The sequence below is a fragment of the Calonectris borealis genome, chromosome 3, assembly GCF_964195595.1.
Source record: "Calonectris borealis chromosome 3, bCalBor7.hap1.2, whole genome shotgun sequence".
Classification (NCBI taxonomy): domain Eukaryota; kingdom Metazoa; phylum Chordata; class Aves; order Procellariiformes; family Procellariidae; genus Calonectris; species Calonectris borealis.
The window spans coordinates 78,912,408-78,928,397 of record NC_134314.1 but is presented as its reverse complement, the minus strand read 5'-3'; the positions used below and the strand labels follow the sequence as shown (position 1 = coordinate 78,928,397).

The 15,990-nt window shown below is 37.7% G+C and overlaps 1 protein-coding gene across 1 annotated transcript in view; it reads left to right on the top strand.

Annotated features, from left to right (window-relative positions):
* Positions 1-15,990, top strand: part of PDE10A (phosphodiesterase 10A) — a 190,354-nt gene that overhangs the window by 100,109 nt on the left and 74,255 nt on the right. The window contains exon 3 of the mRNA XM_075146315.1: positions 14,083-14,111. Within this exon, the coding sequence (XP_075002416.1) occupies positions 14,083-14,111 (29 nt within the window). The remainder of the gene's footprint in view (positions 1-14,082; positions 14,112-15,990) is intronic.

The window sequence follows — 15,990 nt, the reverse complement described above, 5'->3', positions numbered from 1 at the left end:
AGTCCTGTCTGCACAAGCAGTATTCACTCAAGCCAGAACCTCTTGGTTCCCAGGAAATAACTCTGTGGTTGATCTAAGCCTACACTGCCTGGCCTCAGCTTCCATCCCTGGGTGTGTATATCCAGCCTTTCCCTTGCATCGGTCCTTGTGCTTATGTAATTGTAGATTATATCTACAGTTCACTGAGTTGCTGCAGCTGAAAACTGCCCCAAGGCAGTGGGGAGAGGCAGAGGTGGCTTGAATTGGTTTCTGCTGGCATGGACTGCACCTTGCAATTCCTCTCTAGATAGGTTTGGCTCTTCAGGAAGAAACAGTTTCAAATATTCTAATCTGAGATTGCATCAGTTGTAGTTGATTAAGCAATAAGCAAAACATTGGATAAAGTTTGGGTAATAGATCCATCAAAAGAGAAAAGAAGTGCCCATGCAATTCCTTAAAATCTGGAAAAAATACACATTTTGAAATAATATACATCCTTCTTCGAATAATTTTCCATGTAGGTATCAAAGCAAGGACTTTCCAAGAATGGTGTGTTAGACTGGATAAAATATGCTCAGAGTGGACAGGGTGCTTAAAGGAGTTAAACCTTAACACAGGTTGTACTAATAAAAATTGCAGAGACGAGTAGTGTACATCTGAATAAATCAGCACATATGGGAACTGGTATATATTAGTTTGGAATGAAAGCTGAATTTTCAGCGTGTTAGTTATCTCTTTTTATAGTGAATCCATTTTGTCACATTTTGAAGGTGACAGGAATTTGCATCTTTTTCAAGTAAATTGGAATACTAACAGACACCACTTTACTGAGTCGAGACATTGCTGTGGCTAGAAGAAAGACAATAGAAAGTAAGACAAGCAATTCCAAATCATACAATTCCTAAGTGAATTCTGTGTAGGCTAATAATTCAAGATGGTGAAGAGAACAGCAGATAAAGCATCTCAGGTATCAAATAAGCCAGTCTGGCACAGCATTTAGAAGCACTGACATGTGTGCTAGATGCATTTGGCTGACCTTTTGTTTATTTCCTAGGAACATCACCTCAGAGAATAAGACTGAAATTTCTGTGGGGATTATTTCTAGAGTAATTTCACTGTTACTTACTGTATATCATAGTATGAATTTTACATATACGTTTAAAGAAAAGTAAATGTAGCAAAACCAACAGGCTTTTCTCCTCTCAGCTGTCTTATAGACTGTCTAACTTGAAACCCTTTATATAGAATTCAGGCTCAGAATGCATGGAGTAACTTGGAAGTGACCCTGGAAAATAAATTACTGTTTTATAGAGTATTTCATGCATTTCTTGTGTGCTTTTGTTTCATTTGGCATTATTGTTTTTATATACTAACTCATAAATGTGGGTTTATAACCGTTTTTATACTTTTATGCTATTTTGAATCCTGCAGCTTTATTTGCAATATTACTGTCTTTTTTGTATAGTTAGTGTTGTCTAATGAACTTATAAATACTTCATTCTACTAGAATTTTAATAATGCCATCTGTTCACTTGATGGAAAATAGCAAAGCACATTGAAGCAACTGCCTTTTTTTCTTGACAGCTGTATTTTTAAAGCTTAAGATTTAAGTTTCCACTTTTTTCTTTAACAGTGGCAGTGAACAATATTGCAAACAAAAGGATTCGTTTTTGCGTAAATCTTAATTTGGGAATTACATGTATGATTTGCTTTAGATACAGTTTGGTTTTTTGATCAGTAATAAACAGTATTATTTTTTCTTTTTAGTAGAACTTGTTTTCTACCATGGCAGAAAGTAAAGTAATCCTAGAGAAGTCAGTAAAGTACATCACAGTTAGTAGCATCTGACGTCTTTGTCCAAGCTTCTTACTTATCCTGGCATCTCTGTCCCTCTCTCCCTGCGTCTGCTCCTTTGGAAACTCTGTTTTGAAGCTCTTTTCTTTGGCTCTTCTTTCCACTTTCAGTCTTGCTTTATTTCAGTACTCAAAGGGGTCCCATAAGAAAGGGGGGGACAAACTTTTTAGCAGGCCCTGTTGCAACGGGACAAGGGGGAATGGTTTTGAACTAAAAGAGGGTAGATTTAGACTAGATATAAGGAAGAAATTTTTTACAATGAAGGTGGTGAAACACAGGAACATAGAGAGGCAATAGATGCCTCATCCCTGGAAACATTCAAGGTCAGGTTGGACGGGGCTCTGAGCAACCTGATCTAGTTGAAGATGTCCCTGCCCATGGCAGGGGGGTTGGACTAGATGACTTCTAAAGGTCTCTTCCAACCCAAACTATTCTATTCTATTGTAAGATGTCCCTGCTTATTGCAGGGGGGTTGCACTAGATGACCTTTAAAGGTCCCTTCCAACTCAAACTATTCTATGATTCTATGATAATTATGTTAATGTTTGTCTTTTGAACCACCAGCTTATTATGTAGTTATTAGGCTGTTCTCTTTCGTGTACTGTTTTGTAACTTAATCTCACTCCTGCAATTAGGTGTCAAAACAAGTGGCCTGATGTTTAGTAATGGTCAAGTCCCTAGTAGCTCCTGAATGAATTAGTGCTGCTGGCCATTTATTGCTTGTGAAAATCATATGGCCTTATATGTATGCCTATGTGGATGTGAGACCCAAACGGGTTAACTAACGCAGCTCTGGTGTTCCTTAACCAGGTAGATGCAGAATATAAAGAAAGCGTCTAAGGAGCAGTTGCGTCATGGGATTGTTTCTCCAAATTCCTCTTCCAGGTAGTTGTGTGGCGCTTGTTCATGTAAGAAGCTCATGTTGGTGTTGACAGAACTATACGGTAGGCCTGATGAAGGAAGTTGGGAAGAATGATGGTGTAACTGACAAAATACGAGATTCCTCAATCGTGACTGTTTCAAAACTATTTTGAAGGCATGGGGAGAAGGGACTTAGATTATGAATTACCATTTTCATACTTGCAGGAATAGATTTCTCGCTTGGTTGCCTGCTCTCAGTGTGTGATCATTAGTAGTTCTCTTAGATTGACAATTTGGGAGATAGACACAGCTCCTTATCCCAGCAGGTGGCAACTTCAGCCATGCTGAAGAGGTACGGTTGGCTCTGGTTCCCTTTATTCCACCGACAGAAGTGGTACTTCCACTCTCTCTTACTGCTGTGTTAGATATAGTTTATTAGCTTCCCAGCTGATTTCTTTATATATTTCCTGAGTTCTTATTAGTATTTCAATTAATTTACCATCTGCATTGGATTTTGTTAGTTAAATAAAAAAGCACATGAAAGTAATTTTGTCTTGCATGAACACATTGAGTTCTTCATTCACTCTAAGCTTGTACATCTGTATTTGCCGTTTTCTTTTGGATGTTGCTACAATTTTTTTTCCTTGTTCCTTGATCTCTGTCAGGTGGGCTGTGAGCAAAGAATTCCTTCTGAAACTGCTAGTGTAATCTGTTCTCTGTGTGTGTGTGTGTGTGTGTGTCTGAGGCCTGTTTGCCTTGCAACCTCTAAAAAGGTGATGCTTTCTGTCACCAAGTCTTTCTCATGTTCCCAGCTACAGAGGTACTGTGATTTACGTCCCTTGCTTGTGGTTGAATGTTTCGGTCAGCTAGACCCTTACATCGGGGCAACCCATGCCTGATAGTACAGCCAACCCTCTGTTTGAAGCCTGTGTCAAAGTTTCTGTACTTAAAGTTGGTATGCAGTAGATTTGTTAGCATAGTGGAGCGTGAGGATGTGCTGGTAGGTATATTCAAAAATGAGAAAATCGTCAGTCCACTGAGAACTGGCTTCTGCCTGTCGATCTTTGTGGAATCTCTTAGAGAGCCACCGTGGATAAAGGGACTGAGTAATCTGGATGCTGATGTGCCAAGGTATTCGATGACCATAACTCCTGATGTATGTGGACTGTTAGGTGCCATGACTTTACAATGTGTTCCGGTGCTGAAGTGTCTGATGTTGGCTGTCACAGTGTGTCCTCGAGGTTTACACAAGACCAATTGGAGGTATATTAGCAGAGTTTCATTTGGAACATTCTTGTTTTCAGCCAGGAACAACTGGTAGGTGTCACACTTTTTATGTTGCTTTTCAGTAAGCTCACTGTCCAATGTTATAACCTTCATCAATTATTTCAGGCATTAAATCAGAGATTCATTACATAGTGCAGAGCCTTAAGGTGATGCTATAGGGTCACAAGTGGCTGAGTCCCCACAACTTAGTGAATTATCATTCTTACTTGAGTTGTGGTAAATCATCATGCCTACTCATAGTTTGGGGTACTTAACTACTTTTCATTTCAAGGAATTGGGTGCCTGACTTGTTTAGAGATTTTTGGAAATTCTAGTGCATGTATTGCTGCCTGAAAGCTTTTCTAAGTCTGACCTAGTATCTTTAATACTGTACCTGCTACTAGGGAGAGTTAAAATTTTGCATTTGTTGAAATGCCAGTATAAGAATACTGAACTCCCAACGTCTTGAATTTTTTTTTTGTTGTACAGCAGCCAAAGAGATAAATTTTGTTATTATTTTTTTATTTTTTCTTGTATAATTCGTATGGATTATAATTATCTGTCATTATAAATCTTTTTACAGTAAAACTGTCTAGTTTAGAAATTCAGATGGTACTGTCATTATCTTTCATAGAGAGCTATCTGTAATTTTGTAGTTACATATTCTGTTCCTTTACACTCACTGAAGTTATAATTTTTTTTTTTTTTATTCTAACAGTCTGCTCCTTGCAAGCAAAATGTTTCACTCATGGTGGTAGTACTGAGAAGTAGTAAATAGTTCAGTCTTCTCTTGGTTTCGATCTGTTTATCGTGTTAGTATAACATGTCATTTTTCAAAGACTCCAAAGTCCTGAATTATCTGCACATCATTATTCTGTAACACTCAACACACAATCACTGAGGGCTTGATTATGATTCCAAACAAATCAGCTAAAATATCCTAAAAGCAAAAAGGCTTAATTTGTAAATTTTATTCTGTCACTTTTTCTTCTTCAGTGTTATCCAGATCAATTTGAACATTTTCTCAGTTTCTCCGTTTTCAGTCTCCAGGGTAAAATAAATAAAATACATCTCTAATATAAATGTACGTATGTTGTAGTTACAGTAGGGTTTCTTCAGAGGGATTGAAATGATTCCCTTGACGTAAATATGTTTCACACCGGATCAGTACACCCTCCCATGTGGTAACCTATCATCTCAAGCTCTAATGATCCCTTACCCTTGTTGACGTTAGCAAACTTTTCCTCTGGGGCATTTTCTTTTGTTTCTTTTGTCAGCTGGTCTAAAGAGAAGAAAACTGCTCAGTCTTGATTTTTCTGCAGATGTGGAGGATTTTACTGCAAAGTTCAGTAACATGACATTTGTTTTCAATGTAGTCAGAGACACAGAAACAAGAAAATCAGGCAGGCCGCAAAACTTCTTGTTCTACTTTAGATTCTCTGTAGCAAATAGACACTGGAATCTGAAAATTTTAAACAACTTCATAAGAGTGTGATAGCTCACAATTTTATTACATGGATATATTTTTCCCTAAAAAAATCCTATATGTTTCTAAACAGAAAGAGGTGAGAATACGGTAAATAAAAAGGTAGGGATGAGAACTAAACAGAAAGAATTAAAGAGAAAAAATGTAGTAAAAATGTTGGTATCCGACGCTCTTTTTCCCCAAGGTAGGTGTAAGATAACATTTTTCCCAACAAGTGTAAGATTATTATATTCTCTTGCTGTCACTGAGCCACATGCAGTATTTCCTACTCCAGAAGCTGAGAACCTGCTGAAATTTCTTGGCCTGTTTGGGCCAACAAACCTTTGAAGCCTCACTCCATGCCAGGGATGGGAGCTTCATGGCACTGAGCTCTGCGCACTCTGTGATCCCATCCCTTGCCTCGGAGGGTTGAGGGTGGAGGATGGGCTGTAGACAGATGTTGGGGAAGGAGGAGGAAGTGCCGTTTCTTAAAATCCTCCAGACAGCTTGTCAGTCAGGATGAGGTTATTCATGGACTAGGAGTGAACAAGCCAAACCCAAGAGGCCCACAGGGTCCACAGAGTATGCATAATAATACATGTTTTTAAAATATCCAAATGTCTTGCAATGGACAAGGTCCAATGTGGCTTTCTCAGATTGTTGGAGCTTTGTAGGACCTGCTTTGAGTAGCGTTCTCTTGCAATGATCTCCTTCAGCTCTGGATCGCTATACATAACAGGAATGCCGTGACATTTAATACGTAAAAGTATTTCTGGTTTCCAATGCATGCTGTAGCAGTTCTGTTGATTTCAATGGAATTGCTTAAGGTATGTGTCTGAGTAGTATTTGAGCCAACAGTGATGTAATTTTTTCCTTCACGTTGAAAACACCTGCTGAACACAATAAAACTTCAATCTTTGTACAGTATATTTGAAACACATTCAAAAGTGAGGAAACAGCTTTATTCGGTGCTGAGAGAACAGCTTAGTAGTGTTAATGCTGTTTCTGAAATACATCAATTGCAGCAAACTTTAAGGATACCTTATACTTGGCAACAGCAGGATTCTGGGACCAATAAATAGGAGAAAATCAAGTTTGATATAACAAGAGTGATACTGAAATTGTATTACTACTGGATGAGGGACTTCCTTCACCAAACGTGTTTGCAAGACCTGTAATCAATTTTAAAGAAAGCTGCCTACAATAGCTAGTGCAGTGAATGCCAAACAGAACTGAGTGTCAAGCAAGAACGTGGTAGATATAGGCAAAAAGGTGTAGCTGTAAACAGGTAAGTATGAAAAAAACCGACAAGTTGTTATACATGCTCTTCAGCCCGTTGTCTAGTGGCTGTATTCAGGTAATAAACGATGATTGCACCTCGTTGACTGATAAGGTAGATAAGCTAACCAATTTAACACTCTCTTCATTTAACAGTCATGTTGAATAGGATATGAAGTCATAAGCTAATTACCATAAAACACAATTGTAGACTTTCTTGGTGAAGTACATTCGCTGCTGGAAACTATTAAGTTTCTTCCTACTGGTCAGAGACCAGGTTCCGATGTGATTTTTGCTGAGGTGTGTTCAACTCTAGAGACTTTACAGAATTTATGAAACTTTTAGCTGATGTGGGGAAGATATCATTCCACAAGTTCAGAGGCACATCCATCATCCTGCTATTTAAACAGAAGTGAGAAGGTAAGTCTATGTTAATTATAAAGCAATTTTCTTGGTCATAGTTTTGTGGCAATAGCCTGCTTAGATTAGCCTAAATTGTCACATCAAGTATACAGTTGAGAGTTTTTTGTCCATGGATATGGAAAGTGCGGAGCTACTATCAGTATGCGTTGTACTGCTAAGCAATTTCAGAAACAAGAGCAAAATCTGGATCTTCCATACGCCTTTCTGTTCTCACAAGGGCTGGTGATACTTTCAGAGGGTCCCTTCTGGAAATTTTCTGGCTAGAATAGGTTGTCCTGCAAAATTGCTCCAAATTTTTCATCAGTTTTGTGCGGGCTAAGACCATAGAAAAAAAACCAATGAGCTTCCAAACATTTAGGTGTCTCTAATGAAGTCAAACGCAGTGTTTCCTGGCTCCTATTTTGTGTAGTGCCCTGTTTGCTTATATGCAAAGGAGTGTATAAAAATTTTAGGACACCTGGCAGACAATATGTTTCTCTGCTTACCATCTGCAATGAAGTCTTGGTTCAGGACTTATTTTCTGATCCATGTTACTTTGTTGTTTAAGAAGAGGAAGAACTGAGCATCCTTTTTCAGGAACTTTTAAAAATGTGGATCTCACTGTTGATGGAAGAAAGCTAGGATTCATGTTTCGTCCTGCTTCAAGGAAAGAAACCTAGTGTGCCACCAGGGATCAATACTGCTGAATATTCCCTTTCAATGTCTAAATCTATGTCTAAACAAACTAAGTTATTTTTCTATGAAGTAACATTACAAGTGCTTCTGAATTGTGAAATAAATCCAGACAGTTGAAAGTCAGGAGAGCTGTTCAGGTGCTCTCAGTGAGACTGTACATTAAGAAGGAAGAAGATTTTTGAATGACAGCTTTAGCATTGCTGTTATACATGTGTGATAGTTGCTGCTTTAGGAAACTCACCTTCAGCTAAGGTGTCTTTGAAAGATCTTACAAATTCAGTGGAGGCATAAGCTGCCAGATGCAAGGTGTCTGAAATAAGGATGCAGAGCATCTCGAACAAGGATGCAAATTGCAATTAAAATAGACTGACCAACCTATCTGATTGATGCCATTCTACCACAGAAATAAATTAAAGCTGGTAAACTTTATGTCATGGTGGTGAGATCAGTCTTTAACTAATCTACAGTTATTGATGTGGAATTTCTATTGACATGTGGGTATATGACACTTCTCAAGGGAAAAAAAGCCGCAAAGATATTTATGCTGGTCTAATTGCATTCCAAACAACTTGTGTCTTATTAGCTGAAGGAAAAGGAGCCTAAAGCAAATTTTGAAAAGAAAAATTATTAGGTCAATCTGACATCTGCTGTGTGGGAAAACATTCCTTGGGAAAATGTGACTGTACAGCTATCTGGGATCTCGGAAACAGAATTAATCCTAAGCATTTGTTTGCTGTCATCAACAACAATGGTGGACCAGCAGTAGTATTTAACTACTCAGAAAAAAGAACAGCATAAGACCAGGGAGAAAGTGCGATATTGTTTTTCCGAAAGAGTTCCTGTGATAAAACTAACTAGGCATTAGAATTATTGCTGTCTGTTCCCTTTCTTGTTTTCTGCTTCTTCCTATCTTGCTTGTCTTGGTTTAGTATGGAAGCTTTCCCAGATGGATGTTGTCTTTAATTACCATACCAATTAGTATGCATATTTGTAGTGTGCTGTGCAGTTGTTAATTAGAATTGTACAGGTAGTAAAGCTGAGGTATTAAAGTCTGTTAAATTGTAATTTTGTTCTTAAAACCCAAGTCTTATCACGGAACTCTTCTCGTTCTTCCATGCCTCCTTCTGATGTCACTAACCTCTGAAGAGAGCTTTTTAAATAGTAATGTTTGCAAAGTTGTCGAGATAAAACCACGTGTAACTTTATTCTTGTGGTCTAAGATAGTTACCTGGTTTTTAAAATTTAGAAAGTGAACCATTTTCTGCACAGTTAGTGGGCTGAACCAGCTCACTGCGGGGTAGAAGAACATTATTGCTGGTGCAAGGGTTTTGGTCTGCAAACTTGGTGTACGGAGGTGGGGAAGCCCTTGAAATTTCGTTCTGTTCCCCACAGTTTCCTGGTTTTCCAGTTGTGGTATCAGTATGTGTTTATGCTCAAATTAATAAGACATTAACATTTTGTTAATGTTAACATATATAACATATAACAGACTTTATAGCATCAGCTAAACCAGAGTGTTCTGCTAGATTACTGATGCGTGCCTAGTGCTTCTGGAGGACAAAATCACCTCTTGCTCGGGTCGTGTGCTCTCTGAGCTGCTCCCATCGCACTGCTGCTGACTACCTACCTCGCCGTGCATCAGGCCACATTGAGAATCATGGTGTTAAAAATACAGCTTGCAACAGCCTCGATTGAGCAGTACAGCTGAGTTAATGTATGCGTGTATAATGATTTCTTTTCAAGAGTTCATCACTTTATTTTTGAAACTTTTAAGAACAATGTTGGTATATTCAGAGTGCCGAAACTAAATCATACATGCTTCTTGTACTACTCTGTGTTAATAATTATGTCAGGTATCACAAAAAATTGACATGATCCTTCTACATTCTTTGAACGGCAATACTACCAACAAATGGGATTGAGAGGGTGGCACTTATTCATGTATCATGGTTGATGGTATTTGATGTCTAAAGAAAAAGGGAAGTCCAACTGAAAAGTTTCTAGTGGCTGGAGCATTTGTGTGATCTCTTTCACAAACACTTGCTTTCTCCCAGGGTTTTTATTTCCCTCAGTGCAGACACTAATAAAACGCTTTCCCCTATCTGGCTGTTTTCCCAAGCAACATGCCATAGTAAATGGGGACCTTTATATTCAAGCACAGAATTTTTCTGCGAGATTTAACTCTATAGCAAGCTGCTATTTATTGATGTACTTAATGTCTCTGAGTTTATTTTAATGGTTAATCTGTTTCTTTAAAAGCTTCATATTTTACGGGGATGGAACTTGATTTACAAACAAGAGATTGGTGTGTTTGTACCTTTTAAACAAACAGAATTCATGGCTTTTAAATAAACAATAGTATGCAAATTGAGAGTATTTTTCATCAGCCCCCTGTTACTTTCATATATTAACTAATCCTGTATTTTGGCTATTAAAATAATTTGTGGCAAAAGCTGCTGTTCCAATGATTTTCTCTGTATTTAGCTCACAGAAACTAAGGCGTAAGGGAAGTATCGTACTCTGTGGTATGGATAAAGCCACAGCAAAGTGGTACCAGCACTGAGGTGCACGTGCATCCTATCGCTCGGCATGTACCTGGGCTTTAAAGACTGCACCTCCAGAAAAGCAATGTGATTCACTCCAGGTTCACGGGGTTACATTTGTTCCTTTACTCTTGGGAAAAAAAAAAGCTGTCTTGTTAGGCTTTTGGTTTCTTCCGATATGGAAAATTATTTTCTAGCTCATTGTGTAGTAATTTGCATCTAGATATATTAACAGACTATTTGATGCTATTTTTTCCCTTCTCCCGCTCATCTGTTGCTTTCCTCCTTCCCCTAAAAATATCTTCCGTTTTTCCCACCAGTTCATAATCCCTGAATTGCAAACCTTATCTGTGGAGTTCTAATACCAGACTTCCCAAACACTTTATTTATCTTTCTTCTGAAAAAATGGCATATTGATTATATCTTCTTTATTCTGAAAAAGTATTGTCTCTAATAATTGTTCCATAATACTTATCTTTGTTGAATACCATAGGTGTTATTTTTTCTTTCCTGATCTGCTAGCATTTTCTTTTAATTTCCTCACAGAAAGAAATCAAAAGTTTTTTGGTGTAATGACCATCTGTCCATTTTCATGTCTTGTACCCAGCAAAATGGACCTAGACCTGGGTGGGGGCTTCATATGTTACATTTATACAACTTCTTAATAAAAGAATGATTCCTTTATTATAAATACATATAAATATTATAAATAAAGGAATTAACAATGAATTGCAAGGCAGGAGTGACACCTGTGTATCTCATGTTATACAAATTAAAGCAGAGTGCTATATATGTGTGGGAAGCTTCATGTTGCGTTGGTGGCTTTTGCAACACCTTGCTCAGACTATGAAATTGCATTGTCAAGGATCTCAAAGAATAGGAAGTCATTAATTGCTCTTTCTGATATTGGAGCACTGACTTTTTTTTATGGTGGCTCAAATAGAGATTATGTAGACTTTTATACTGTGTAGTAAGCTTTAGATTTGATGCATTTAATCTATCCTCTGTCTATGATTGGAAACTGCAGTGGCAGTTATGTTTCGCAATGGCATGAAAGCCATAGGATTGTGATGGTAGTCATTTTTACTAGATATATTACAATAAATTCATTTTGTTCCAATAGAGGGAGATCACTGGTATGATTTACCCATGCTTTTCAGCATATACATACATGATTTTGGTTAGAGGATGCAGGGTTGAAGTTAATTTGAAAAATGAGATTGATTTTTTTTTTTTAGGGTATGAAGTTATTCATGGTGCTAAAAGTACTGAGTAACTGAGAGGTAAAACAGCTGACAAAGTTAATACTGATAAATGCTGACTGCTTTACATGGGGGGAGGTGTTTCTAATTTTACGTATACCATAGTGGGCTCTTAATTAGTTGTTAATGCTCTGGAGAGACATATTGGTATTACAAAATATAGATGTTTGAAAATGTTAGCCCAGTGTTTAGTAACCGTCAAGAAACAGGTAAAATATTAGGAATTATTCCTTTCAAATAGAGAACAGATGCTAAATCATCCTTGTGTCATTCTGTAAGTCCCCGCTGTGTTTTTCTGAGCTGCAGTATTGCCTGTAGTTCTGGACCTCCCATCCCGGGAGGATGCAGTGGGATAGAGGAGGTAGGAGCAGTGAGAGCGACCAGCAGCACTGAGTGGCTTGCTTGGCACCAGCAGCAAACCAGACCAGACCTCTCAAACAAGGAAAGGTTTTGATGGGGTTTGAAGCAGAGAAGGGCTTGCTTGAGAGATTTGTAGAATCACGGGTTCCATAGATAAGGTGAATAGAGGGCATCGGTAAAATTCATAATGTGCAGGTTCAAAATAAAATAGAGATAGTTTTTCTCATAATAGGTATTTAAACCGTGGAACTTGGAGAATGTTGTGAATGCTGAAGGATGGTGGCTCAGATTTAACAAACAAACAAAATCAACACCCCTCCTACCCCCCGAAAGTGTGAGGAAGAAAACCCCATCGTAGTCTTTTAAATGAAGAATGTCACCACTGATTCAAGAAATGTTTGATCCATTGGTTACTGAAAATTGAGAGTCTACTCCAGGGAAAGCGTCATTATGTCATTACTCGGTTTTTCGTCATTCACATCTTCTGTTGCTCACTGTCAGAAATCAGGTAGTAGGGGAGGTGGATTTTGGGTCTAGCTTTGGCTGTTCTTGTAACTGGTATGGAGATTCGTCTGGTCAAGGAAGATAACATCACTGAACATTGCAGAGTATGTGTTATACATTGCATTGCAAACAACAGAACTATCTTAGATAGCTCAATTAAGTTTATGTCCGTGTTCTGCATGTGTAAATTACTGATATATCATTTGATTGGGGGTAAGAGAAGAGTAATATTCACTCATAGTTGTGAGATATATTGTTTTACTTGGTATCACTCAATTTTGAGGAGAATTCTGTATGATTATAGAGTTCTTTCACTGGAAATTGGGTCTTGAATCTGTTTTCTAGAAATGTTTTTTTCCAGCTGTATTGTTTAAAAGTTCATCTTAAATGGCAAGATATGAAGAGCCTTTGCTGGTGATAACGTTGAAATACTTGTAAATGTGCCCTTCTCAAGGGGCACCTTGAGATCCCTCCTTTACCTGGGGATGATTTTGGAGAAAATGTAGTGTATCTGCTATTAAGCAGCCTAGGTGATACTATGTCTGTATCTGACAAAGGTATCTGAAAATCCATTCAATAGAGATGTATCAAAATATGTGTAAATTAAGGGCTACAAATATGAACACATGATCTTTCTCTGTGAGATTAAATCTATTTGGTGACGTAAAATTAATTTCCAAAGTATAGTAATTTGATTCCTCCTATCAAATAAAAGGTTACAAATAGTTCCCTTCATGTTTTCAGAAACAGCTAACCAACTGGAGGTTTGTAGGTTGTGTTTAAGCTGCTTTTGGTGTGGTTGAATTGGTAGTTGGAAACTCTTCCTGTAGCAGAGGCGTTCTTGCTGTATAACTGCTTTCCCTTTATTTTCAGAAATACTACTCAATGTTTTAGCTAGTGCTCTGGTATTGTACCTGTGTTTATTTTTACATATTTAAATTACAAAAAATGCATGAGAGTGCTTGCATTTGAAATGACAAAACATTATAGTCTCTGTGTGCGTGTGTGTATATATATATATATATAAAAAAAATAAGACCTTGTAGTCTATGTGCTTTTAACGTGTTATGCCAGATCACATTAGTGATATTCTTCTATTCTTATGGTCGCAAGGCTTTTTTTCTCCATCTGAAGAAGTCAACAGGAATAGCATCTTTGATCTTCAGAATAGAAAGTCTTAAGTCTGCTCGCTAACTTTCTCGTATATGTAGGACATTGGTGGCATATATTTGGTAGCAAAGGGCCTTTACTTCTCAGACTGTGCAATACTAACAATTGCCTTACTGAGTTGGAATATAAATGTAGGAGAATGATATAGGACTTATTGACTTAGCTGGCCTGTGAATTGACTTATGAAATGTAGGAAATTTTGTATTCTTAAATCAGGACAGAATTCTTGAATACTTTGTCCTAATTTTAATTCATTTTTAGATTTAGAAGTTTAAAAGATTGTAAATGCACACCAGTCTCAGGATATTTCAATTACTTTATTGAGCCATGTTAAGAAAGTTTTGTACAAAGGTGCAAAAATTGTTTGAAGTGCGGTATCTTGTTCTTCATTTGGTCTAGAAGCTTCCCTGAGTGCCTAATTGTTTGTTTTGTTTCCTCTTAGATGAATCGACTCCTAAAGAAGTCAGCAGGGTAAGTGCTACTCTCTATCCCCTCTAAAAAGAAGTGTAGTCTCTGAGGCCCACTGTTCACTTGAGATGATTTTTGTGCAGTCTCTGATCAAGATTTGACTCTATTCCCTGGACATAGCGGATCTCCAGAGAAAAAGAATTGTTGTACTGACTGACTAGAGAACAGTTAATAAGGAAAATAAATATTAAGAACACTTGATTGGCTGTAAATAAATTAAAGGGTATTTTGCATTAACAAATTTGGAGTTCTCACAGTGCTATTTGCATGATCCAGTTTTAAAAAGGTACTTCATGGAAACCAGGAAAATCATGGGACTTTGAGCTTAGGCGTAACAGCAGACTATTTAATCAGTGTTACTGCCCCAAGAGATGGCAAGCATAAGAGGAAACAAGGGAAGGAATATGCCCTATCTAATAACTCCCTTTGAGATGTGGTACAGATGAACTAAATTCTTTAATTTGAAATGTTTTGCAGTGTACTGTATGAAATGTAATGTAAAATCTTAAAAGACATATTCAGTAATAAATTCCCAACATCTGATTGACACTGTGTCCTGCAGAATATCAGTCCATGGTTGAGGACTAGTTAGGGGGATCTGTCAGAAACTAGTGGCTTTGCTGGGAATGACAAAAGATCAGTACAGGACAATCTGTTGCCCTCAGATGGGTCCAGTCAGCCTGAAACACCCAAATGTTATTTCATGTGAGGGAGCCACTTACAGCTTTCTGAGGTGGAATCATAGCCCTGTTTTGCTCCTCTTCTTGAATGACTTGCATAAACTATTTCATGTTCCCAGGAGAAAACAATAGTGTCAGACACATATTAAAAATAAGGCTGATTGAAAGACTGCAAAAGCCGGCTGGGTGGTCTTGCTCTCAGTAGAAGTCCTTTGGAAAATACTAGGGTATGGAAGGAGTGGAAACAGGCTGGTAGTGGAAACCTCAGTTTGGTAACCCTGAGAGCAGAGGGCTGGCATAAGGGGGAACTGAAGTTCACCTCTTATGAGACTACGAAAAAGAGATTAAATGATGTCTAAAATTATTTTATTCAAGCAGAAGTTCTCCGTATACGTGATGTGCTATAGATGTATAAGGGTGTTGAGAATTTAGGTGGAAATTAATATCGGTATATACTGCTTTGATTAAAGATCTGCCTAAAAATCTCAGAAGCCGTAATTATTTCTGGGAAGAAAGTTCCTTGTAATTGTTGTTAATTTGGTAAATAGATTCACATTTTACCTAAACCGCTGTAAAATGGCATTACAAAACATACCTAGGTTACCACATTTGAGCTATTTAAGACAAAAAAAGCAAGCTCTGGAACCCTGAAACCCCCCGAGTCTGCCCCGCCAGTCACCCCCTCTGTCTCTCAGACACGCTGGTCCCAGCCGTCTCAGCCCCCGAAGTCATATATAGTGACTCAGAGTTTTCCTGAAGATGAATGGGCTGTCACTTCAAGTCCTGGAGTCAGTGGGGGGCAGGTGATACTTCAGTTCTTCTTAAGTAAAGGTTTTCTCCTTGTTTGTTTTTTTAGCTATCAGTCATGGTGCACTTCGTGTGTATCCCGTGTTACACTGCTACCTTTTTTTTTTAAAGTGCAATACTTTAGGGCACTAAGTAATCGCCATGCTACAAATGAACGTTTGTTAGTTTGTAGTATTTTTGAATAATGCCGTATATAATAATGTAGACCATTGTAATACATCCTCTTTCTTCAGCAGCAGCTCAAACAGTAGACAGTTTAATTAAAATGTGAACGTAAATTAGAATGTAAATTAGGAAAGTTCTGTATGTGAGTAATCTTTTTCAGACAAAAAGACATGTTCATGCTGACTGAAGAATTATGAGTTTTAAAGTCATTAAGTGTTACGTTTTTAATT